The sequence below is a fragment of the Amblyomma mixtum genome, chromosome 10, assembly GCF_055824585.1.
Source record: "Amblyomma mixtum isolate Tamu chromosome 10, ASM5582458v1, whole genome shotgun sequence".
Taxonomy (NCBI): Eukaryota; Metazoa; Arthropoda; class Arachnida; order Ixodida; family Ixodidae; genus Amblyomma; species Amblyomma mixtum.
Window position 1 is genome coordinate 161587887 of NC_143021.1, and position 25753 is coordinate 161613639.

Consider the following 25753-nt stretch of genomic DNA (forward strand, 5'->3'; position numbering starts at 1 on the left):
TTACTTTAAGATAATTCATTAAGGGAAAGAAAAAGAGGGGCTGGTTATGAAATACATGAAGGAAGCCCGTAATGAAGTACATCAAGAAATATAAGGAATGTTTTTTTTATAATTTGTGATGAAGTTAACGAAACTGTGAAGCATAGAGAATGCTTTTTTTTTACAAGCTGCAGTGTTTACACTATAAACTATAAAAAAAAACCTATGTTTCTTCGTTTCGCTGATTTTGTCTTTCTTCATGCACGTCATGACGAGTTCCTCATTTCTTTTCCCTTGTCTTCACTGTAGTTATGCAGCAGTTCGTTTTTGAAGGCTAAAGGCATTACAAGACGCGCTTTACCTCGTAAAAGAATAAATGGTAGGAAACAGAGAGAAGATTGCACAGATAATGCCTGTCTTCCTTGAAGAAGGATGGACAGCTGGGCGAGATTATAATAATTCATCCTGGGGGTTACACCGCGAACAAGACGAAGGACGAAGCAAGAAGACTACATAGACGAGTGCTGATAAGAAACTGAATTTGTTTATTGAAGGAGCAAACATATATACACAATAACCACATGGAAAAACAGATCAAAGAGCGTTGGTCCAGCTAAATCAAGACCAACAGCAATCGCAACTCATCCGCAACGTGGCGAAGTCCTTCGTCTTCCTCGCGTTGTACCGCCCATGATGTCATCTTTGACTTTTGGAAGGAGCTGGGGTCAGTTAAGCACACGTGGTACTTAGTCCTTTGCCTGACTTCGAAAGTCTTTAGACTAACTAAACCACGACGCATTCACTGGAACAATCCAGCAGTAATGCACACGAACTGTTATCTGAAGGTGGACAAAAAGTTGGCAACGCCATATGAGCTGGGTGTGTAAAATGAGACTAACTACGGGTACAGAACAGAATCGGATAGACAAGACAACGGAAAACGACACACGACGCGATGCGCCCTAATCTTTGGTTCTCAATCTTTGTGATGGTTTCTTGTCAGCCCTTCATGGCTTTTCATACCACGCGCATTTATTCCGTGAGCCGCAGTGAAACACTTTTGCTGTTAGTAAGCGATTGTCCTGTGACGTCCTTTTTGTCGTTATTTGCGCTGCTGCATCCGCATTGAATGCATGCCAAGAAGTCCAACTTTGCGTCGTGCTTCATAAAACGAGCAGTCTCTACATTTTCACCTTCTCACCTTCCCTTCAGGTCCAACTGTGGAACAGCACCAACCAGGAATCGAATCCGATCTCCAGCGTCAAAGTAGCCGGCAGCAGCGCTCAGCTGTCAGTACACAGTTTTCCCCTGCTCGACCTCAGCCCACTGAAGAACTACACTGCCAGGGTGCAAGCCTGTCTTGTAACCACTTGCAGCCATGTGGTTGAGACCGAATTTGAGACGCCGCGAAGGAGTAAGTGCCTGGTTAACTAAATCGAGAAAAGAAATTGCGGATAGCTAGGCAGTGCGCTGCGATAGCCCAGGGAGCCCGTCGAAGCGCTTATCACCACTTCCGGTCGTCACTTTCCGCTCGCTGACATCATGTGGTATGGGATGTCACACCACGTGCCATTGTTGCGACCACGCATCAAGTGTCATGTTTAGTCATACGCCTCATAATGCTAACGACGAGTGGTCACTGGACCACCTTACTCTTGGCAGGCGTCGACCTATATGTGACATCGAACGCCGCGAAACGATCCGGTGAGCTCCTTATGATATCGTACAAAAACTAGCTGACAGGCATACTTTCTGTCCCTGTACGCCGGTGATATGAAATAAGGAACGAAACCTGGACCAGTACGCGAACGGAGAGCACCAAAGTCAGACATAAAAATTATTTTCTCTGCTTAACAATGTAGACACCAATATAATGGTTTACAGTTTAAAATCTACAACATCGAGCAAAATTTCTTTAATATTGAAATGCTTCGTTAGGGTAGCCTTCTGCGTATATGCCAAAAATTCGAAAAAACAACGGGGATATTCTGCATTACTATTAGACCAGCTTGCCTGAATAAGCATTTTAGTAGTGCTTTATACAAAAAATAATTTTGCGGACAGTATTTTAGCCTGTGCCTGCGGGGCATCATGTCATCATCATCAGCCTGACTACGCCCACTTCAGGCAAAGGCCTCGCCCATGTCTCTCCAATTAACCTTGTCAACCTTGTCAACCAATTAACCGTTTGCTTTGTCTTGGAATCCACTCTGTTACCCTTAAGGACCAGCGGTTATCTTGCCTTCGCATTACATGCCCTGCCCAAGCCCATTTCTTCCTCTCGATCTCTACTAAGGTGTCATTTACCCGCGTTTGTTCCCTCACCCACTCTGCCCGCTTCAGGTCGCTTAACGTTACACCTATCATTTTTATTTCCATAGCTAGCAGCGTTGTCCTTCACTTAAGCTGAACCTCCTTGTTAGCCTCCACGTTTCTGCCCCATAGGTGAGTACCCGTAAGATACAAGTGTTGTATAGTTTTCTCTTCAGTGATGTTGGTAAACTGCCATTCATAATCAGAGAACCTTTCATATGCGCTCCTTCTGATAGTCCGTATCAGCGGCAACTACCTGCCGTAAGTAAACGTGTTCCCTTAGCACTCACAGCACCTCGCTACTTGTTGTGAACCCGCCGGCTTGTCGACGTCTTATCACGGTGTGAAGCGGCAAAACAAATGGGAATAAGCGCACCTGGAGCACATACTTTGAAAAAAATTACGGAGGGCAGTTAAGTCAGACTGCTTACCTGCTTTGAATGCGAAATCATTTCTTATCGTGAGCTCTGTCGAGGAGTTCATACACTAGGCTCACTTTTATTCATAAATATCTAACGCGGTTGTGTGGCCTATAGGTTTCGTCCTCGCCTCGCAATCCGAAGGTCCTTAGTTTCATACCCCGCACCTCCGCAAGAAATTCTACTTATTTTTCTTTGCTGAACACATGAATAATTTGTGGTCTCCTGCTGACGTCATGCGAGAGCATTTGAGGGATTTTGACTGAGGGATTTTGCGTGATGGAAAGCGAAGAACGCCAGCTTTTGTGCCAATTGTACATATAATACTTTCGCAATGTACGTACAGCCTTTGTCAAAGGTTTGGAGCCCAGGGGCTTTTCTTTTGAGCCACACTGTGTCGTTCTTATTGAATCTCTAGCGCTCCAAACTTCCTTAACGTGAGAATATTTCTGGTACTGCCTCCTGAAATAGGTAGGGCTTCCACGATTGCTCCTAGAGTCCCAATATAAAGCTTAGAAGTGAACCCCCTAGGCTCTAAACTTTTGCCAAGGACTGTACTTTATGGCAAAAATATTTGTGGTCACGAGTGGTTTTAGAATGCGGGGCGACGCGAACAGATCACCTTTGTTACCCACTGCATTGAACCACTGCACCATTGCCGTAGCCAAGCATCCCGTGTATTAAACTTCCAGTTGCTGTTGTTGTTGGCCTCTGGTGGAGTGGCACATGATCACGGGGCGTTCGGTCAGGCAGCGTTCTACATTCAAACAGTAGTGGCACGTTAAGTGCTTGAGATAGACAGTCATTGGTGAAATTTTTTGCTAAAAGAAATAATTAAACTATAACTAACAAAAGGTTCTGCCTGACCAAATGACGTAATCATGAAGATAATCGCACACTTGTTGTAGGACATATCTTCCGGCGCTAGCCCCAAAATCTTAAGATAGGAACCGGGGTAGAAAGAGGAAAAAATAATCGGTCGAGTGTAATCTCCAATTAACATTATCAGAGAGAATGAAACTGCAGACAGGAAACGATAAACTGATCAAGTGATAAAATTTCGCAACATGAATCTCCGAAACTCGATCGAGAGAACACCGAAGGCCAGAAATACAATTAATCGTGGTATTCTACATCGCAAGAGATTGATGGACACCTCGCATTGCCTTGAACTGCAGAAGCTGGCACCCCGAAGGAATTCCGAGTGCTGAAAATGCGCTGCAGCTAGGAAAGGTCCATTTATCGCCCTGTGCGGCCGATTTCCCGAATTAAGTCGAATTAACGTCCGGTTCCCGCCATTTTTTTTAATTCCCCACATATATTGGGAGGAGTCGACCAACGCATGGAGTGCCTTTCAGACAGTCGCGTGGCCACTTTGCTTTCGCTTTTATTTTGATTTGTTTTAGGTTTCCGTGAATAAATTAGGTCTAGTAAGAGACCACATAGCTGCGAATGAGGTTCACGGAAATAAAAATACGTGTGGACTCTTTGCTTTCGCCGATCACTACGTATCACTCCGCCGAAGGCAGAGCGGCAAGCCGTCAGGGGACTGGGTGAAAGGTTGGTCGACTCCTCTCACCGCCTGCGGAGAATTAAAAAAAATGGCGGAACCCGACGTTAATCTGATTTAAATTAGGGAAATCGGCCGCACAAAGCAATAATTTGAACTTTCGAAGAACCCTCGGAACATGTAGATCGAGTTCCAGCGGTAAAAATACGATTTCAGAATCCTCTTCAGAGCACCTTTAATGGGAATAGCAATCTTTTCGCTTTAAAAATAGCGGCTGAAAGGTCTAGAGTGGCAAGCCCATTTCGTTTTGGAGCGTCTACGCTCACATGGAGCGTCTACACTCCATTGACTTTGAGTAAAGGAAATACGCATAACTGTCTCAATAGCTCAGTGGAGATCTCATTAGCCCTGTGAGGTGGCAGTGTTACAAACTGCGGAAGTTCTGCTCTTTCCTTTTCCGAAAACCAGAGAATGATTTAGACTGAGAGTAAGGAAAGACTGAGACCCTCCGCTGCCGGCGCGCCGGGCTTCCTTCTTATCACATGCAACTTGGTTACGCGTAACTGTGACAACGACTCCGCCGTTCTACCCTCTATGTTTGACAGTTCATACTCTGAGCTATTACAGCTTTCTGTGTAAAATACGATATGGGTTATCGCAAGCGACCACCGCCTCAAGGAGAGCGCGCTCAGCGAAAGGAAACATCAACTTGCAGCCTCCAACTGACGCCGAAACACAGCGATCCGGACGATGAGACTTCAATCGATGCTTGAGGCCGGCCGACAACGGCACGCCCACAAAACTTTCCACGAACACTAGGCGAGCCTCGAAAACTGCGCATAGGTAGGCGACGTCGTGTTCAAGAACAACCATCTGCTGCTGGGGCTGGTGTCTACTTCGCCAAGCACTGCGCGCACTGCGGGTTTGGAGTATCGTCCAACATGTTCGATAGGCTTTGTTTCACGCCGGACATCACTAGTATACAAGACCCTCACCACGAGACATACTATCAACTCCGTTTGCAAGACAAGATGTATGTCTGTGCTTTGCTCGACGTGGAAGGAAAGTTGAGGGAAACGGGAGATACAAATACTCTCTAAAAGTAATGGCTTTGTAAAGTTCTCCGACATGGCATGGCACTGTCCTCGACCTCGTCTTCACTTGGGGTGTCTAATTAAGGACTACAAAATACGTCACCTACTTCAGTTTGCACATCGTTAATCTCAGCACTGTAAACTTAATGAAATTTGCGCTGCAACAACACCAGTAGTTTGGATTAATCAATAAATATGAAAAACAAGAAATGGCGACGTTGTAGTCAAACTCACAGTCGTGGTATCATGTGGAAGGCTGTCCCACGTCACACATAACCAGAGTAGCGGTTTCAGCAACATGTTTCTTTGTAGTCTTCTGATCAAGAGTTTTAAATGCGGTACCTACGTATTTTGGCGCACAAAAAATATATGAGACTTATAAGTGACTCAGAATGCGAAACTATAGCTCTTGAAAAGTGTCCGCACGTTTTCTGTCTGACGACCTTTGCCACTGCCATTACTTTAGCTGTTAAATTTTGTTCTTCCCTTGTGGTGGCACTGTATATCATAGCGTACTTGCATTTATTCTAAAAAAAGCTGAAAGTATCACAATCATATGCGCTCAGCTTCCCCAACCGCAAATGCAATAATCTTTCGAAATTTGCATGAACGAGGCAGAGGCTCAGCCAGGACAAGCCTCCATACCCGTCTCCCTGACTGGCGTAACGTTCGATGACTGCACAGTACTGCAAAATGCAGAAAATTTTTGTTAGTGTGTGCGTGAACAACAAGAATCGTAATACACGCCACTGAATTCATTGTAGTAATAGTTCCACCGGGATGTGGAAATGCCGTCGTACGAACCCGCAGGCTTGTTTTGAATTCGGAGCAGAAGAGCACTCAAATACTGCTTCTTGAGAGCGCCATTACGGGCTCAAACATGCATTCATTTATTACTGAGACCCTCTGCTGCCGCAAACATTTCATTATGCGCGATGACTGCTTTAGTGTGCAGCTTTTGTACCAGCGGCGACCAACGCTATTCGGAACTTGCTCATCGCTGAGAACATCGACAGTTACCTGTCTTCTTTGCGTGTAAGTGCAGAAAACCTCGCCACGGCAGTAGTACCATGGAACCAAACGCCTATTGGTGCGCCTTTGTCAGGCTATAAAGCGGTGGAATCTACACAGAAGTGAAACAGTATACCGCTATTTGCTCTTGTGCCGAGGAAACTCTAGGCAATGCCAGTCAATTTATTACCGTACATATTAGCGCTCATCATAGCGTTATATATGTCTGCAGCTTTCTGCCATTTGCAAATGAGATATGCTGCTTCGGAGTCCGAAATGGAAACCTTTAAATAGAACAATCATAGATTCCTCCGCACATTGGGACGCAGGATAGGACGGAATACATCTGCGGTGCTGTTCGTTCATTCCGTCTGCTACTCCACTGAAACCTGAATCCAGAAGTCCAGAAGCTAACCACCGGTTTCATTTCTCTGTCTCTCTCTCTCACAAATACACACACACACACGCATATGCATAACAAGGGCGAAAGGGATAAGAAAATTACACAGGAGGTATGTTGTATTTTTGTTACAGGGTTTCCGGCGCCGTCAATAGAAATGGTGAAGTCCATCAGCCCAGAATCAATCAGCCTAGAATGGAGTTTCTGCAAAGAAGGACTATCATTGGACCCGGAGTTTGAAATCCGCCTCTATAATGGCGGAATTTTCCGTTCTCTCCGTACCGACGACCTGAAGCTGACGGTGACCAACCTGACCGCTGCAACCACTTACCGACTGAAAGTTCGAGCAGTCTCGCAGACGCCAGAGGGACTTAGCGAAGCTGGACCTCACGCAGAGGCTGTCATCACTACGTGGCCTTCAGGTAAAGTTGGCAGCAGTCGCAGTTAGGAGATGAGAGCAAATTTTTTTACTTGAGAAAATATAACAGGGACATCCAACTGAAAAGAAAAAAATGCATAGCAATTGCCTTTCGAATGCACTCGAAAGGCAATTCCTATATATTGCACTTCTTAGTCTGCCGTTGCTGGAGTCAATATTTTTGTTCCCTTCCTCATTTGCAGTGCCTCTCGAGCCTGTCGTAACAGTCCACGACATTCAAGCCGTGTCTGATGTTGCTGTCATGTCGTGGACGTTCGTCAACAGTACTGTGGAAGAAGTGCAGGCAAGTAATTCACCCCCTGCATGATGACGGTCAATTAAGTGCACTGGATAGAGGTCAAATATATCGAATCTAGAATGCAGTCCATGACAGAACCTAGTTAGCGATCCAGCGCCGCGGTGATGCGTCGCCAACGCTCGACTGCCTCGAACTAGTACAACCTTCGATCTTTACCCCAGGGTTTGCAGTGCGCTTCTACACTCTAAACACTCTAAGCAGTAAAAAGTGCTAAATTACCTATTTTACTCGCAGCACGCAATAATGGGGTATAAAGGAGGATTCTACTCCTTATAACTCCCATTTTTATGTGGAGTTTGTTGGTCTCAACGCGCCCCAAGCCCCTAGTGAAGCAAAAAAAAAAAAAAACTTTGTGTCATCCGCCCCGCCATCTAGCGTCTCGTCTGCATATGGTCAGTCGTGTGATAATGGCGATGAGCGAAGACCCCTTGGTTACCGTCGTCACTGGATCTGCTCACTTCTGCTCTTTCACGGGCGCCTGCCGCGGCACAAGATATCGGCTGGACGCGATTTTCCGCTGCAATAAGCTACATAACTGAACCGTTTTTATGAACCCTTCAATTCTTTAACCACATCTGACCTTCTTTTGTTAGTGTCGCCTCCCCGTTACAACATCGGCTTAGTCCAAGTTATGATAGCATGGTTCTCGCGGTTTGTTGCAGCAGATTATAATGTGTTGCTTGAACATGGAGCTGTGATAGAACATAGTTTGAAGGCTTAGCTCTTGATTGAGCTCATGAGGCTACATTTTTTCTCAGTCGTATTGAAAGCCAGGCCTAAAAGAAAAGGAAATGAAAGCAAACACAGCCATAAAACGTCTTCTGGGGTGTTTTGATTTTCACCTTATTCTGCTCTGGTTTTTAGTCAAAGCGTGTTGCATGACCGTGAAAACTGCCCCCTCACTCCATTTCAGTTTTAACTATTGATTCTAATGTTACATTCCTTTATATACGAGTACAGTCAAACAAACCAGCTCGTACTGCAAAAGCACATGACAAGCAGACGAATCATTCCTGCCTACGCCAACGTTGAGCTTGCAGACAGCGAAAAGAACGCGTGACGCGGAGTTACATTAGGGCAGCGCAGTCCCCCAAGTTGGGCTGCCGGCGGCCCCAGCAGCTACTGCCCGTAGCCGCCGCTGGCACTGATTTAAGAATGAACCTGAATGAGGATAGATAAGCATGACGCCATTTTTGCACTAAATTTCTGCATGCAGTAAAAATTTACTCCCTTTTACACCTAAATACCCCCTTTTGTGAGAGAGTAAATAAAATACGCCATATATATGGAGTAAATAAAATATCCTTTTGGGTGTGCGCTAGACAAGCCATTTAGTCCCATTTGGGTGTTTTTTGTTGAGAGTGTGCAATGGCAGGTGCTGCTCCCAGTGGGGCCTGTGCGACCCAGGTTGCTCCTCCCTAGCGACCAATAATTAATTTAACTGCCACCGGCCACTGCGGGCAGTTTTCTCACTCTCGTATGGACAGCTCTCGCGAGCGTCATGTTGTACACACGGCGATACCCGCCTTTACCTAGCAGAGTGTACCCATCGCTTTAAAAATGAAAGAAAAATAAAAATGTGAACGATGCTTAACTTACTCTTCAGGTGCAATGCAATAGCATTAAAGACACGCCTTACGCAGGTAGTGCACCTATTTCACAGACCAACGAGTATCCAGGAGTCCTCACGCCTCTACTGGCACAGTGGTGCAGCGGTTAAGCAAAGCGCCAGCGCCCCGGCAGGTGACGGAAATACAGCTACTAGTGGAGCTTGTGACACCCAGGTTGTCCTTTCCGAGCTCTTGTGAGGTTCATTTTTGCGCAGATAGTTCTTTTGTAGTTCTTCTACCTCTGGACCAATGAGCTCACGCGCAGTGCCGATTTGGACGGGGGGCAACTGCATGGAATTTATCTGAACTGATTTCATCTCCACCTGCCATGGAGGGCACGTTGCCCACATCCCGGTGATGAAGTTGCATCTTGCTGTTCTTGCTCGCGCACTAAAAGCAGCTGTGTTTGCTCTGTGTCTGTCTGTTTGTCTTAAGCCACTTTTGTGCCCGGCAGGTTAGAAGCCCGCCCACTGTGTGAGACGGCAGCTCAATTAATCGTGAGAGGCTCTTCGCAAAGTGCAACCTGGATCGCAACCCAACCCAAGTCCTACAGATGGCAGCACCTGCCATAGAATGGCAGTGGCGCATCGATTGAATGCTGCATCACTGCGCCAGTACTGGTAGGAAGGCTTCCAGGGATCTATGAATGGAGAGAATGACCGATTCTGCATATATAATTGCTGTCCAAAAAGCTGCAACCCTTGAACACTTGATCTGAACAACGAAACCGAAGTGAAAACCGAACTGCTAGCAAACCGACCATAACTGCGCAAACCAGCCATAAATTTGTTTTCATGGCAGCCGGGTTGACTATAGAGTGTCCAACACTCGTCCTTTTTTTTTTTTTGGTATGCTTCAAACAGTTTTTCTTCCAAACTTGGTAATTTCATTTCCTTGCATTTTCGTTTAAGTTGTTTATCTCACATTGCCTCCCATTCCTTACCTTGCATGTAAAATCTCACAGCTATCTCCTTTTTCCCCTGTGCGCGCAGGTCGGTGTATAAACTGGCGATGCACATGATAACACTTGCTATTTTTTGTTACACGCCCATTTTGTGCCTATTTTTATCACTGGAATATAATAATCTTCCATGTGCACATTGGGTGCGTCACTGGCATAGAAAGCCCGAGGCTGAGTGTCTCAGGTGTGCAGTACACGTTTTTGCTTTTTACTTAACGCTTATAATTATCGCGTAATGCGATACGTTTTCTTCAAATATTCTGTTTATTGGCATTATGTTATCCATTTCCTTTCAAACTGTTTTGCCTACTTAGTTTGTTTCATTCAATGCTAATTTTACCTAACGCCTGCCAAGAGCCTTTGCATAAAGGCTGGCAATATTAAATGAATCAATAAAATAATATTCAAGACAGTTACAAAGAGCGCCCCAGGCGGCTGAACGGTCACATCAACACGGTCGCGTCGTAACCATAAGGCGCGCTTAATAGTCCCCCCCCCCCCCCCCCCATTTACTCCCGATTATTTTTTATCCATTGCGGATCATGAGCAACTTTTAGAGCAACTCCAATCACTGCGTTCAAGAACGTACGTTGTTGGGCTAGTCGGTCAATCAAGGTAAATACATCGCGTAGCTGCGCTTGTTGTGTTATCTACTTGTCCATGTCTTTTTGTGCGCAGTCCCCCCCCCCCCCCCCCCCCGCTTGTATTTTCCAATCGCAACCTATGGCAAGTAGCCCATCATCGTTTTTTTTTTCTCAACCGCATTTCGAATTCACGCGTTGTGCACTCATGTATTAAGTTGTGACGGTCGATACGACAGATGCTCATTGCTACAAAAATAAATTCCGGCATTTCCCCTTCATCCATTTGCAAACTTTCCAATTAATATTGGTCATCACACAACTGAGCAACTTGGTAGTCAGGTAGTGCATGTGTCACGGAGATTTGCGCGCGTCGCCATTTGGAGGCACTTATTGCTGCTTAAGCTTTGTTTGAAGGATTCCCACCATTCAGAAAGACCACATTACTAACGTGGTCAGTCCCTGAACCCAGAACAGCGGTGTAACGAGCCATCTAGTTTTCAGAAAACCGGCTTAGCGTATCATAAACTGTGGCGCAGATACTGACCTGACGCGCGGCAGGCGCTGCGAAAACTACTCCTGGGTGAGACACAGCTAGAATCCGCCGATAATCGTCCGTGACTGTGAGCACCAGCTCTTCATAGTACTTTGAATACAGCCGCCAAGTAAATCTCACTTAGCGATAGCACAACACACTTAAAGGGACAGCAGTGCAGAATTGAAGCCGCTAAGATAAAAACGTTCAGTTGGCATCCCCATCCACCCGAAATATTGTCGAATAACCTAAAAGCAGCTTGCTGCGATGATTTCGCCGGGCCAAGGGATAAATAATGATTATTCCTGATTCATTCTATTCCATGTTTATCTGGCCTATGGATAAGAACCGCAGACATAGGCCACTGTCGCATCGGGTTTATTTTCGTGACTGCACAACCGAATGCCGGCGGCGTGCTGTCGCACTCCCGCCTGGCTGAGCAGGCCCCGTCAAATAGATTTGTGGAGAACTTCACACCCAGGTCGCTGTCGGGTCTCCAAAAATATATTCGACAGGGCCTGCTCTGTCACACAGCGTGCCGTCCACATTCGGTTGCGCAGACACGAAAATCGAATGCGCTCGCACCTGGCAGGCGTGCTGGTTCGTGTCATCGTCTTCTGCGGCTGCACCACGATGACACGCTACAGGCTCGACGAGTGGATGCGGTCGTGAGCCGCAGAATTCGGGAAGTATCCTATAGGACCGGTCCGCGACCCGGTCTGTTGTCCGCGATGGCATTGGTGTGGAGCGTCCGTTCATTGAAAAATTCTTCGCATTTAAGGCACGGAGCCGCGCAAGTGCTCTGAATGACTTCCTGGGCAGTAAGGACTCTCTTGCAAACATACTCAGGGGTATCAAAGAGGAATTTCCTGAAATACGATGACGCAGTTCTACTCTTCAGAACCAGGGGTATAGTGAAGGAAGAGAGAGAAAGCGCTTCATTGTGCAGCTTTTGCATCAAAGAACAATGGTCATGGGAGTGAATCTGCGGTAAAGTTAGCGAAAAGCAACTGTAAAATTGACTGCGGAAAAACAGGGCAGTGTCGTAAGGTTAAAAGTTCGGGATTAAAAGTTGTACTGAAAGAGAATGGCAAATTTATAGACAATGCCGTATGACTGAGGGATTGTTTAAAGGAATATTAAGAAATAAAGTCGAGATGGTGGCAAATACCATGACCCCTTCTCAAAAGGGATGCTCCTAACTCCCTTCCTTCCTTCCTTCCTTCCTTCCTTCCTTCCTTCCTTCCTTCCTTCCTTCCTTCCTTCCTTCCTTCCTTCCTTCCTTCCTTCCTTTCCTTCCTTCCCTCCCTCCCTCCCTCCCTCCTTCCTTCCTTCCTTCCTTCTTTCCTTCCTTCCTTCCTTTCCTTCCTTCCTTCCTTCCTTCTTTTCCTTCCTTCCTTCCTTTGCTTCCTTCCTTCCTTCTTTCCTTCCTTCCATCCTTCCTTCCTTCCTTCCTTCCTTCTTTCCTTCCTTCCTTCCTTCCCTCCTTCCTTCCTTCCTTCCTTTGCTTCCTTCCTTCCTTCTTTCCTTCTTTCCTTCCACCCACCCACCCACCCACCCGTCCGTCCGTCCGTCCTGTCCGTCCGTCCGGCTGTCCGTCCGGCCATCCGCCAATCCATTCCCTCATATCCGGAGGCCGCCGCGGTGGCTCAGTGATTATGGTGCTCAGCTTCTGTCCCTAAATACGCGAGTTTGATCCCGATCGCGGCGGTCGTATTTCGATGGAAGCGAAATGCGACCGCCGCAAAATCCTCTTCAGATAACGGCGCCCTCTTTGCTTCTTTGTGTTCCCTTGAAGCCACCCGTCATTGTTCGATGGCGTCCGTAATTTCCTTTTTCCAAAAGCTTCATGGCTTCCTCTTTCCTCTCCAGCGGTTTACTCCTTTTACTTGCTTCATTTTCGTTGTGGTGAGTAGTTCTGATTAAAATCTCACTTTTCCATGGGGCGTTTCACTATTGCTTCTTCTATGTCAGCTGCTATTAGCGCGGTTTGTTCAGTAAATTTTACGTTCTATTTTTCACTTCTCTACATTTCACTTCTCATCAGGGCTCTCAACTGTAGACTAATACGTTTATGATCACTTCCTAGTTTCTACTTCCCCTCTTCGTCTGTTTTCATTGTTGCGAGCTTGCTATAGATTACCCGCGACATTAGGCAGTAGTCATTGCTCATCTGCCTGTTACTGAATTCCCACGTGATTTCTCTGTGACATTTAGTTTCTATATTCACAATAACTTTGTTGTGCATCTCATAGAAGTCTAGCATTAACTTTCCGTTACAATCCCTTTATCCATCCGGACCCCCGATGCGGCCATTCATGCCACCCTGCAGAATAATATCGACACCGTCTCCTAACTGCTTTATATCGTGAGTGAGACACTTAACTAGATCCTTGTTTTTTGTCTGAATTTCTCCTCTTTCCATGAATAAACTACCCCTAGCCATGTCATTTTACCGGCAGTTGTATCTGATAACTATGCATGTTCATTGCAAGTTGATTTTATTCTTTGCCAATTTTTTCCTTGATGTGTTTGATGTACACCTCCTACCTTGATCTACCCCTCCTGCCTTCTTCTCCGCTGTTGTTCTGCCTCTCCCTTCCCAGACGTACCCATCAACAAACGGTGGATCTTCTATACCCCTGAGATGTGTCTCGCAAAACGCGTACACACCTACATCGTGCTTTCAACTGCTGTTCTATTTCTAACCATTTCGCTGTCTTTCTACCCCCTTGATTATTCATGTAACTCATCCTGGTGTTAAATTTCTTTTTGTAGTTTTCTTCCTGGACCTCCTAGTGGCCATCTTGTTGTGCTCAGTATCCGTTGATACACTTTCTACTTCGCCTCTACCAGCCCCTACGCCCCGAGCCACCATCAACCCCCCCCCCCCCCCCAAAAAAAAAAAAAAAAAAAAAACTACAGCCCGGCCTGCCAGGCGCCAGCCGATCTCTGCTCTTACCCTTCCACTAAAATTGGTGCCATCTCGTCTAAAGCCTCTGCCAAAGCCAGCTTTATGCACTTCCCTATTTGTCTGCCACTTCAAAGCCTTTCTACAGGCTTAACATCTTTATCTCTCGATTAATAATCACCACGTCATTGGGAACCTCTCCGTTCCGTCCTTGCACCTCCGGTACTGTGTACACCACAATCTGCACTTGCTGTGCTATTGCCCTTATATCGTCAACTTCTTCAGCTAATCGTTCCGATACATGTGCGGCGTTACCATTCAGGACATCATTTAGCCCCGCCGCTACTCCTACTAAATTGCGCCCGCCACCTTGTCAGTTCGCTCTTTGTCTCTCTCAGTACAGCGTCCGTTTTCCTTCCTGATAATATCCCGACCGCTACCTGCCTGTCACCCTTCTTTACACGCTCCATCGTAGCTCTTTTCCACCTCCTCATGTTTGAGGGACCCGTGACCAGCTCTAAGGTACTTTTTCTCTTCCTCGTAATGTCAGGATTCTGCTGCCTCTGATCAGTGAGTGCCACCTCAATTGTTGGCTTTGCCTTTTTCCCTGCTCTCCATCACCTCCAGACTTCTTAGCTGCCACCTGTGCGTAGCTCTTCCTGCCCGAAACTTCCTGACCAACTTTCTTATCGCTGTCCATGCCAGTCCAAGCCCCATCCACGTGGCTGGCGCTGGAACGTCGATCAATGTGGCCTCCGATGGCGGTGCAAGCCATTTTTTCTTCCATTTGGCCAAGCTGATCTTTTCGCTTCTCTGCCCTCTCTACTTGTAGCTCTCTTTCTAGAGTACAAGGCCGTCTACCATATGGCTGTCTACGCCCTCAGCGCAAGAACTACCGCTAATTCTCGTTATTTTTTGCCACGTTATCTCGTGATTCAAATGATTTATCGCAGGATGCCATGCAATACATCAAGTTATCCATTTCAAGAACGCTAACAACACCATTGTTGTTTAGATGCCACGCCCATCGGTCACAAAAATCTGCGCTGATTGAGAAAAAATGCAGACAATTACGTTACTTCCAAATGCTAAATTTTAGCGCAGCTCTTCAGCTGTTCCAGCTTTTCGATAAATTGAGGCAAGGAATTCGAGCAAGACATGTAAGTGCAATTACAGACAACTTGTTAATTTTCACACATATTCCTTCTTCAAGAAACATTCCACTAACAGCTCTTGATTGTCATGAAGGAAGCTTTACGGATGGAGAAATAGATGGATATATGCTCGACTTGCTGCACCAATGCCTGGTTTTCATAGACGAGGCATGCGCAAGTATTTCGCGAGGTTGTCACAACTGTGGGAGCGGTTACGAGCGACAGGAACGGGATGTTCTTCCGCATAAGTGATAATAAATTGCCGCTTGTCTTTATATCTGCAATATAGTCTCCACCCATCCTGCCACCCTGTCAGCTGGCAGCGTTTTTGGCACAACGTTGTCAATGCCAAAGCATGCAGCGCACATCTGTCACTACCACCACATAGCTTAAAGCACGATTGAGGTGTCCACTGTTCCAAGAGGGCAATTATGCGCCTTTCCTCTGGTTCAGGTGTCCGCCGAGATGTGTGAGATAGATAATGCGCATTTCCTTTCCTCAAAAACTATGTACAAATTTTGCCCTCTGCTTTCCAAGCCCCCACTCTATTGGTTTCGCAGCTGTGGAACGCAGATGCTGTGCATTTCGTTTCCTCAAAAAAATGCCGAATACACTGGAAATTCTAAAGTGTGCTTGGCGAAAGCGTAGTGGCCGTGTTACTGCTGCTTCCCGGAACCGCTTGGCATGGAATCACGGGGCCGCTTCGGAGCCATGCGTCTCACTCACTCGACTGCAACGAGATGTCTGGCGAAGGAGAGTCGGTGTAGCTGCCACCGCAGACGTGTGCGCGTTCATTCTATTGTGGTTGTTGTTGTTGATAAACCTTTATTTTCCATCAGAATGGAGGCCCCCTACTCCCTAACTACCGCTACTGTGTGAGGTCACGGTTGCTATGCACAGCTGCGCCCCCCACTGGCGCGCCAGTTGCTAAGAAGGGGAGGAGGTTACGCTTTTACTTTCTCCTTTCCATGCTCCCACTTCATTGCTTTCGCAGCTTAAAGAGTGTCCACTGCTGGTTATAACGGACAACGGCGATGGCGACGCCGCGAAACACAAAAACGGGCGCCAAAGAGCTGCGCTCTAAAATGGCGCAGCGCGGAAGCAATCTCGCCAGCGCGCGCCGAGGAGCTTTCTGGAACACTGGCGGAAGAACCCCAGAGCGCGCCTAGCCTTGCGTGTGTGGCTGCCCTCTCCATTTCGCTCGTGGGCACGGCGCAAAAATAAATATGTTCGCGCGCGCCGTCGAACAGTTGAGAAGGCTAAAGTAAACGCTACTCATTGCCGACAGAGAGGGCGTAGCCTTGAGCGTGCTGAGCGATGCCCTTTCTGCTTCGCTCGCTCGACGGCGGCAGCGAATCGGAAGAAAGAACTCGTTCTGGAATGCAGCGCGAAAAGACAAGGGAAAACTAAGAAGTGTCCCGTCCTGTCCACTTGTTGGCTTGTTCTTGCCTTTTCGCGCTGCATTATTTACCCATGATGACTGACCAATAAGCCCAAACAGCCACTTGCTTCTGGAAGCCGGTCTCCACGTCTTGCCAACGGGGACGCGCGCCCGGCGCGTGGCTGAGAAGGAAATCGGGCAGTTAATACTGTGTGCACGTGCGCGTCTACCTTCGCGGGTAGAACGAAGAGGCGCAGCGCGCGCCTATATATGTAAGGCATTGACCGCTGTCTGCCAGCCTGTGCCGCCGTTTAACCTTCGCAGTAGCATGACCGCACGACTCCCGGATAAACACCCAGGTTTATGCGCAAAAGTAGATGAACATGGTAGCACCCCCAAACCACGCTGCAACATTAACAACGAGAGAAAACACGTCGAATGCGGCACATGTGTTCTTTAGTGCATTCCGCTAACCTGCAGAATGAAGTACGCTGGCCAAACAGGCCGTTGCGCAAATAAAAGGTTAAGTGAGCACAATCACAACTCCAGCTCCAGCACGCATTCAAGAAAGCTGGCCACGCATTGGCATTGCTGCAGAGAATGCAAGCCTCTGTTTGAAGGTACCACAGTCATTTCTCATTTAAATAACAAAATAGAAACAGAGACCGCAGAAGCTTCTGAAATCAAATCCAGCGATGCCGGTGTATCATCACTGTGTCGTTCTCGTTGTCCGAGAAAGAAATTTACTTGCTTATGCAATTGCGATGAGTGTGCTTTGTAGTATGGATATGATTACGGTTCCTGATATCACTATGTTCTCTCGTTTCTTTATGTGCCACTGATGACGCTCATGCCTTGTGCATAAAAGAACACCCATTTCAACCCCTTTCAATTTTCAACAAATCTTTTAGTGACATGTTCACAAATGAACTCCCCGCTGATAATTTACCGCCCATTTCGCCAACATGCATACGGTTTCAATTTGCACCTATTACTATCACAACAAATGGCGTCGCCCGCGCAATCGACAAGCTAGAACTTAGAAAGGCCCCAGGACCCGATGGGATCAGTACAAAGATTCTGAAACTAACATGTCACGAATCATGTGGTTTGCTCGCGCTGATATTTCAACAATCTCTGGATACAGGGCAGCTCCCGGACGACTGGAAACAAGCCCACATCGTTCCCGTACACAAATCAGGAAGTAACACCGATCCAAACAACTTCAGGCCTGTCTCACTTACTTGTATCTGCTGCAAACTACTAGAGCATATATTGTTTTCCCACATCATGAACCATCTGAACCTAAATAACTTACTTCTCGAGAACCAGCACGGATTCCGGCAAAACCGATCATGCCAGTCGTAACTCTTTGAGCTTGTGACTGACCTTCATCAATCCCTACACATGTCTCATTTCACAGACGCCATTTTCATTGACTTTACAAAAGCTTTTGACCATGTTGCCCTCAAACGCTTACTGCTAAAGACCCGAAATTTACAGCTCGACGACAAAACAACTACATGGATCGAGCAATTCCTAACCGATCGTTACCAGTCGGTCAAAATTGAAAACCTCATTTCTAAACCCACTCGCGTATTATCCGGTGTCCCGCAGGGCTCAGTATTAGGGCCATTGCTTTTTCTAATTTATATAAACGACATAGCCTCTATTATTACTTCATCAATACGGCTTTTCGCAGATGACTGCGTAATATACAGGAAGATAACCACCCCGACTGATGCACTAGCTCTCCAATCAGATCTAACAGAACTAACGGAATGGTGTTCAACTTGGCAGATGGATATTAATGTCAGTAAAGCTAAGCATGTAAGATTCTCTAGCATAGCAGAAACATCACCGAATAATTACCGGTTAAATAATAGTGGAATTGACTCCGTGTCGTGTATAAAATATCTGGGAGTGTTTTTCAGTCAGAACTTAACCTGGGATGCTCACATTGAATACATAACTAATAAAGCCTTTAAAAAAATTGGTCTCTTGAAACGCCGTTTACCCCATGCGAACGCTCAAACACGGCACAGCGCTTATACAACGCTTATCAGGTCATCTGTTGAATACGCTTCTGTTATATAGAACCCCTCCCACGCGATTCTTACAAATGCTCTAGAAGCAGTGCAAAATAAAGCCGTCAGATTCATACTGTCATCCTACTCACGTTATCAAAGCGTATCAGCAATGAAGCAAGCCATGAATCTTCAACCTTTAGCTACACGTAGAAAGTTCGCCCTGTTGTCATTATTTCACACCTTATACTATAGCGAAACGCCATTCTCCCGAAATCATATCTTTCCTGCACCTCATTATTCAGCTCCCTTGGATCATGGGCATAAGGTACGTCCGATTTTCGCTCGCACACTAAAATATCAGAAGTCACCGCTGGTTTTGTCAATAAATGAATGGAACTCATTGCCATCCAGCATTGTCGGCCATACTGAATTATCATCTTTTCAAACAGCTTTACTAACATTTCTGAACACGGAAAATGCGTCATAGAGTGCTAAATGTTTTACCGGGTTATGACGACCGTAACTTTTTAGCGGTCCTTTTTTTGCTTTGCCATTTCATGTGCGCTGAACAGCTCCGGAGCCTCTTTTGTGTGCCATTGTATTTGTAGTTACTTATTTTGCCCTAATTATTACTCACTTGTTTGAACGTGTTGAATTTTGCTGTTTTAATGTGTTATACTGCACTTAACCAAATGTTACCAAACTCTGCCTTCTGTATAATGACCATCATTTGTTATGAGTTGATTAGTTATGTGTACTTTCTTTTAACCATTCCCCCCTACGTAATGCCCTCTTCTGGGTCTTTATGGTAAATAAATAAATAAATAATAAATTTCCTCGTTTAAATCCAGTTGTAAGTGCGCGGTCTGTGTTGTGTCTTCATCTGGTTCTGTGAAAAGTTAAGCGCGTTGAACCACCAGCACTCGGCCAGCCACGTACCAGTGAGGCAGCGTGCGCTGGCCTGCGGAACGGCTTCGTCGAGATCTTCCGGTCATCGGGCTGTCGCAGTACCCGGTCAAACAAATTGCGTTTAGTTTGTTTGCCTCTCTCTTGTATTAGTGTGCTTTAGGTGCAAAGCTTTTTGTTGTACTGTAGTCTCTCTCGAGTGTTACTTTGTATGTGCTCCATTGTATTTTAAATCACTTTGTATGTGCTCGTACGGTTGATTAGGGAATCACCTGTATAGTCTCTTCGCTGTATAAACTTTGTTTTGTATGTGAACCTTTGGCTCCGATCCACTCTCGGGCTTGCGACCAGCGAAAGCTCGGCACTAAGCGACTACCCCCTTTGTCCCTTGGTAGCTCATTTCTGGCTGAACCTGTCACGTTGAATCGAGGGCATCTCATTTAAGACCGAGACCGCTGCACCCACACGCTCTAAGAGTGTCTGGGAGTGCAAGCGTTAGTACACGAAAGGTGACACCATCCCTCATGTAATGCCCCACACCAGTTGCCTTTGAGGTATCAATTAAAAAAATTCTCAAACGACAGTGCAAGTGGCTACTGTTGCTCTGGAATCGTGAGTGCTGGTTGTAAATGTGCCAGATATCATTTTTGAGGGTGGGTAGCGATTGTTCTCGTGTAGTACTTACTTGGGTATTTATCTGCTGAACATTTTGCAGGTCGCAACAGGCGAGGATGACTGGAAGGTTTGCAACAGCGTTACCAACTGCAAGTCCGTCGTCCTGCTTGGCTCAAATTCCTCCGATGTGACTGGCTACCTTGAAATGAACGCTCTGCATCCGCACGAAAATTACACTTTTTACATCCGTGGCTGCAACAAGCACGGCTGCGGCAAGGCTACGACGGCATTTGTTTTCGCCAGCGCGCCAAGTACGTCGGTACCCTTGTTGATTATGTTGGGTGTCTTGAGAAATTCGCCACTTTAATGTATATTCGGTTTCCTCATTCCCTCAGGCATATGTCATAACATGTACCTTGTTGTCGTCCTTTTTGTTCCGAAAGTTAATTTGCTATCCAGCGGAGAAGCTTGCGTGCAGTAAAACCTTTAACTGATTAACTTTTCTTCATGAGCTGACCATTTCGCATCAAGAAAAGCTCTGTCCGTGCTGTTCGCAACCAAATTAAGTTAAAAAACGGAGCCCGACACGTTGTAACTTCTTTTCATGCATCAATTGGTCTGATCACGTTTCACTGTCTGCATGTGTTACGGACTCTTCTCCAAATGTGCTCAGTGGGTGACCTCCCTATGACATTAAATGCATGAAACGGGGAGCAAGGAGAGGAACGCTTATCTGAAAGCAAGGAGGCATTATCCTTGCATCCTATGTATATCAGATTTTTAAATGCAGCAATTATTATTTTTATTTTTGAACTCAGCGCATGGCGCTAACTTTACCAGGCATAAGTGTGTAGTGGCATACATGTGAACGCATTTTTCTGTTCCGTTATAATGAAAATGACATGCTAACAAGCACAAGTAATGCCCTGGTTCTCATTATAAGCTTAGAGGACTTCGACTAGCCTAGCTTCTGATAAGCCGACTGTCACTCCTGGCTGATACCGAGTCCAGTTAGCAGTGGGCTTTCATTCTGTGTGCAGTACAGCTCGTCTAAAGCATTTTTTTCTTTTGCCGACAGATGGCAGCACAGGTGCTGTATGACCGTTTTTCTACTATTCTCAAAGAAAAAAATGTGCACGTTAGGGATTAGGGAAATAAACGAAACTTACGTTTATTCGAACGAACGGCTTTGCCAAACTACATTTACAGGGTGATGGGATAACCAACTGCGTCGGCGCACTCCACCACGCGCCTTCTGTGGTTTCTGGTGTGCGAGCTTTCCTCATGTAGAGAAGGCTAACTGGGAGCAGAAAATGCAGGGGCCACACTTCCAAGTAGCCCGATTTCTTTAGTTGAGAAAACTACGAATGCAGGGTATTGTAGTGTGCCTTCTTTTTCTCTTTTGGCAGAAACGCCATGCAGAGAATACTGACAATGCCGGCTACCTACCTTCGGGACGAGAGCCACCCACCATTATATCTCGCTTTACATCGAGTGGCCCGTTTGGGGAAGCAAAAAACTTAGTCCGTGGCGACTTCAAATATGTGCTACCGCAGACAGCGACGCAGCAATTAATGTGCGACCACGCCGCGTTTGTACGGAGCGCATGGGCGAGCGTCTCCTAACCGCTCTGCCCTTTCCCTAGCTAGGACTCCTGCACGGTGCCCATTCGGCACATTGGTCAGGAGGTAATGTTTCCCAGCTGCATATCAAAAGGCTCAAAGAGGAAAGTAAATATGCCGTTGTTGTAGATATCTAGCGATATCCAGCTTTTGAAAAAGAGACAGTACCTCAAGGAGAAATGTGAAAATTGCACTTATAATAACGTTAGTGCTCTCGTCAAGTCTACGGCGTGGCAACACGCAGCCATGCCACTGCAGCAAAGTTTATTGTTGCTGTCGGAAACAGCATAACCTCGTGCTCATTTCTTGAGCAGTCACTACAGGTCCGCGTGAACACCAGTTTCCCTCGGAGCTCGAAAGCTGTGGCCAGGTTACTGCCGCTGTCTCGTTGCTGCTGCACTAGGTCGGCAGAGAACGTCGGGAAAGTATGCCGCACCGCTCACTGCTTCCTGAGGCATCACTGTCCTGGTGCGGGAGGAGATGTAACCGAACATTTCAGGCGCCTTGGTGCCTCTGCCGCGTTTCTTGCGGCATTCTGAGCGCAACGCGCGCGGCCTAGCGACGGAAAACAGCACTCAGGGAGTCGCTGCGCGCGTCGGGTCCCTGCGCTGCGGTGGACAAAGTGCTAGAAGCTCACTTACACGCACCCTGTGCATCCGCACTGTTAGTAATGCGATAGCATTAGAAGTCTCATCAGGAATGTGTGCCGTCGGAGGCTAAATTCGCTGATTGGCTGGAGGGAAGTGACATCGTCAGACCGGAGCACTCCCACTGGCTGCAGAGAAATGAGGTCACCAGACGGGAGCATTCCGATTGGCTAGAGGGAAGAAAATTGGCGTCACCAGACCGGGCGCAACGTCGCTTCAGCAGCATCAACAGCTGCTAATGCTGTCTGCACTGCCAGCATATTGATACGTGGCGGCTAGAAGCAGCAATAGAAACAGCAGAGGTAATCTGCTACGCAAGGGACCGACGGCTTGGAGTAGTCTCACAGCACACAAGCTCGCACCTCAGCGTCGACTTCGCAACAAAACCACTTCGTCGTCCTCCCAGCGTCCGTAGCATGACCCCCCTCGCGACAAAAGCACCGTCCCGGTGCGCACTACACAGGCCAGCTAGACGGCGAGTTGTAAGGTTTGAGGCGGGACACATGGACGATGTCTGTGCGGGGTGCAGCGGCCGGGGATGGCGGATGTAGCGGGGGGATCTCGTAAGTCACCGCGGTCACCGGACGTACGACCCGATAAGGGCCTGTATATCGGGGAAGCAGTTTTTCACAAAGGCCCACACGGCGGGAAGGGACCCAGAGTAAAACAAGAGAGCCAGGAGAGTAGGTGACATCACGACGGCGACAGTCATGACGTCGTTTCTGATTGACTTGGGAGGCTGACAGCCGCTGGCGGGCGACAAGACGGGCAGCGTCGGCGCGAGCGATGGCGTCCCGAGCGTAAGGACTCGTGGAGGCGGTGGCGGGCAGCACACTGTCGAAGGGCAGCAAAGGATCGCGGCCAAAGAGAAGATAAAAAGTGGAGAAACCGGCTGTATCGTGACGCGTAGAATTGTAGGCGAATGTAACAAATGGGAGGCTAATATCCCAGTCGCGGTGATGGTCGCAGACGTACATGGAATTCAGGTTGGTGAGAGTACGGTTCAGACGTTCAGTGAGCCCGTTCGTCTGCGGATGGTAGGCCATGGCGAATTGATGACGGACGGAGCAGAAGCGGAGCAGTTCGGCGACCACTTCGGAAAGAAAGCAGCGGCCGCGATCGGTGAGCAGGTGACGGGGAGCACCGTGGTGGAGTATGACGTCGTGCAGGAGTATGACGTCGTGACCCCGCACCTCCACCAAATGATACGTGGCGGCTAGAAGCAGCAATAGAAACAGCAGAGGTAATCTGCTACGCAAGGGACCGACGGCTTGGAGTAGTCTCACAGCACACAAGCTCGCACCTCAGCGTCGACTTCGTAACAAAACCACTTCGTCGTCCTCCCAGCGTCCGTAGCAATATATTGGTTAAGTTGTCCGCATGCATTTTTAGTCTGACAATACGAGGCCTATGTGAGGCACGCCAAAGAAGACACTAGATGTGTATGTTTTGTTGAAACGAAACTCAGTTTTTCGCACTTTTAAAAACTATTCGTAATGCACAACCTGATGAACTAATTGTTGCGATTTTGTACAGATTCAAACCACGCGCCCGATTCAGCCAACATAGTTTCGGCACTCTATAAGTACGGCGCATTGGCTGGATTACGAGGGTGATCAGAACCGAAGTTAATGCGCTATGGATGTTTTTGTGATTGCAAGAAGTGGTAGTTTATGAGCAGATGAGCAAGCATGAGTATTACCAATGGTCCTTTTACAGATCCCGGTGAAGTAGCTGCCCTCACCACAAAGCCACTCAACAACTCTTCCATTCACCTGACGTGGGCACCACCCCTCAACACCCCTAACGGCTATGTCGTATCCTGGCAGTGTGATGACGATGAGCTGCTTGCCATCTGTACAACTGACAACGAAGTGGAAATCGCAGGTAATGAAAAGCACGTTGCGGATCTTTCGCACCGTTCTCAAGGGTCGTGGCGAGCTCATCGGGCGTGGGGACAGGCTAGTGTGTACTGCTCAAAGCACAGGCTTTCTTCATCGCTATTCAATAGTTCTTCATGTGTTTATTGATTCTAAATGTAGTGATTATAATTGTAAAGGGCAGTGGTGAAATCGCTATTTCACAACTGCGCTTTATGCCAAAAAAACCGTATGCATACCATGAACTCCACCTTAAGCTAGTGCTTAACGAGCATGCTATGCATCGTGGAATGATAAGCTGAATAAAAGCTACCTGCAATGTCACAACTATAAATTGCTTCAAGCACTTTTGTGGCCATAGCGACTTGCTGGAATACGCGGCGACCAATTACTTCGTTACTGGCGAATGGAGACTTCAGTAGTGTTTTCAAAACTGTGACAAACAAACGCATTCAGCACGCAGAGGCCGGACTAAGAAAAGGACGCACGAGTTGAGAAAATTAGAGATATGAAACCTACTCTGGTGGTCACAAATTAGGCCGCTTAAAAATATTTCTACACTTTATCTTATATTCATGGTTACTAAATTACTCTTTTTCTCCTTTGTGGATATTCCAGACCTACCATCGAAGGAGAGCCTGTGCACATTCTCTGTCTGCGCATACAATGTTCTCCGAAATGGCGAAGAAGTGATGGGCAAAGCATCGATCCTCTCATTGTCATGGCCCTGACCTACATCTGGTCATGTGGAGTTGCGGCGATCGCTATCCACGCAAACTGCAAAAAAAAAGAGAGAGAGAGAAATGAAGTCTATGTAGTTTTCAGTCTTGCCGCCAGTGTCATATCATTTTCCTTGAACGCTGCATTGGAAAGCGCCTGTTAGACGCGTTGGAGTGTCTTATGATGTTTTGTTTTATTTTAAAAGGAATGTCAGCCGGTGCTAACTGCTCGGAGGAATCACTAGAGCAGTCCTCTTCTCTCGCTGTTACGATTCACAAATTCTGGTATTCTGCTTTTGTAGAGGCTTACATTCGAACCATGGGCGTCCAGAAGGGCGGCAAGGGGGAGGCGGTTGCCCCCCTTACCCCCCCCCCCCCCAGGAATTACGGATATTATTTATGCACTAGTTCCTTTTAGGGGCCAACCTACCGCCGCCCCCATCCCCGGACATCGAGTGCTCCCCCCTGGAAAAAGGTCGGCGGGCGTCCTTGATTCGAACAATTACATTTTCTCCTCGTATGCGATTGATTTACGCATATTTTTTTTCCATTTATAAATATACACGCGAACGGCACCAAACATATGGCCATCCAATCCGGTGTTTCAAAATTAGATTTTTAATTTTACAGCCGTGAAAGATACAGGTGGATTTGGTAAGACGTACAGTATTTGCATTCAATTAAGTGATAAACTTCTTAAATTTTGATTTTATGGTTTAAGATTATATTAAAAAACTG

The 25753-nt window shown here is 46.9% G+C and overlaps 1 protein-coding gene across 1 annotated transcript in view; it reads left to right on the forward strand.

Annotated features, from left to right (window-relative positions):
• The window catches only part of LOC149327539 (uncharacterized), a 52741-nt gene extending 27424 nt beyond the window's left edge, over positions 1–25317 (forward strand). Inside the window, exons 7-12 of the mRNA XM_089563860.1 lie at positions 1192–1393; positions 6861–7148; positions 7348–7448; positions 20248–20458; positions 24136–24303; positions 24915–25317. Coding sequence (XP_089419986.1) covers positions 1192–1393; positions 6861–7148; positions 7348–7448; positions 20248–20458; positions 24136–24303; positions 24915–25027 — 1083 coding nt within the window. The 3' untranslated portion in view covers positions 25028–25317. The remainder of the gene's footprint in view (positions 1–1191; positions 1394–6860; positions 7149–7347; positions 7449–20247; positions 20459–24135; positions 24304–24914) is intronic.
• Positions 25318–25753: the final 436 nt, after the last annotated feature.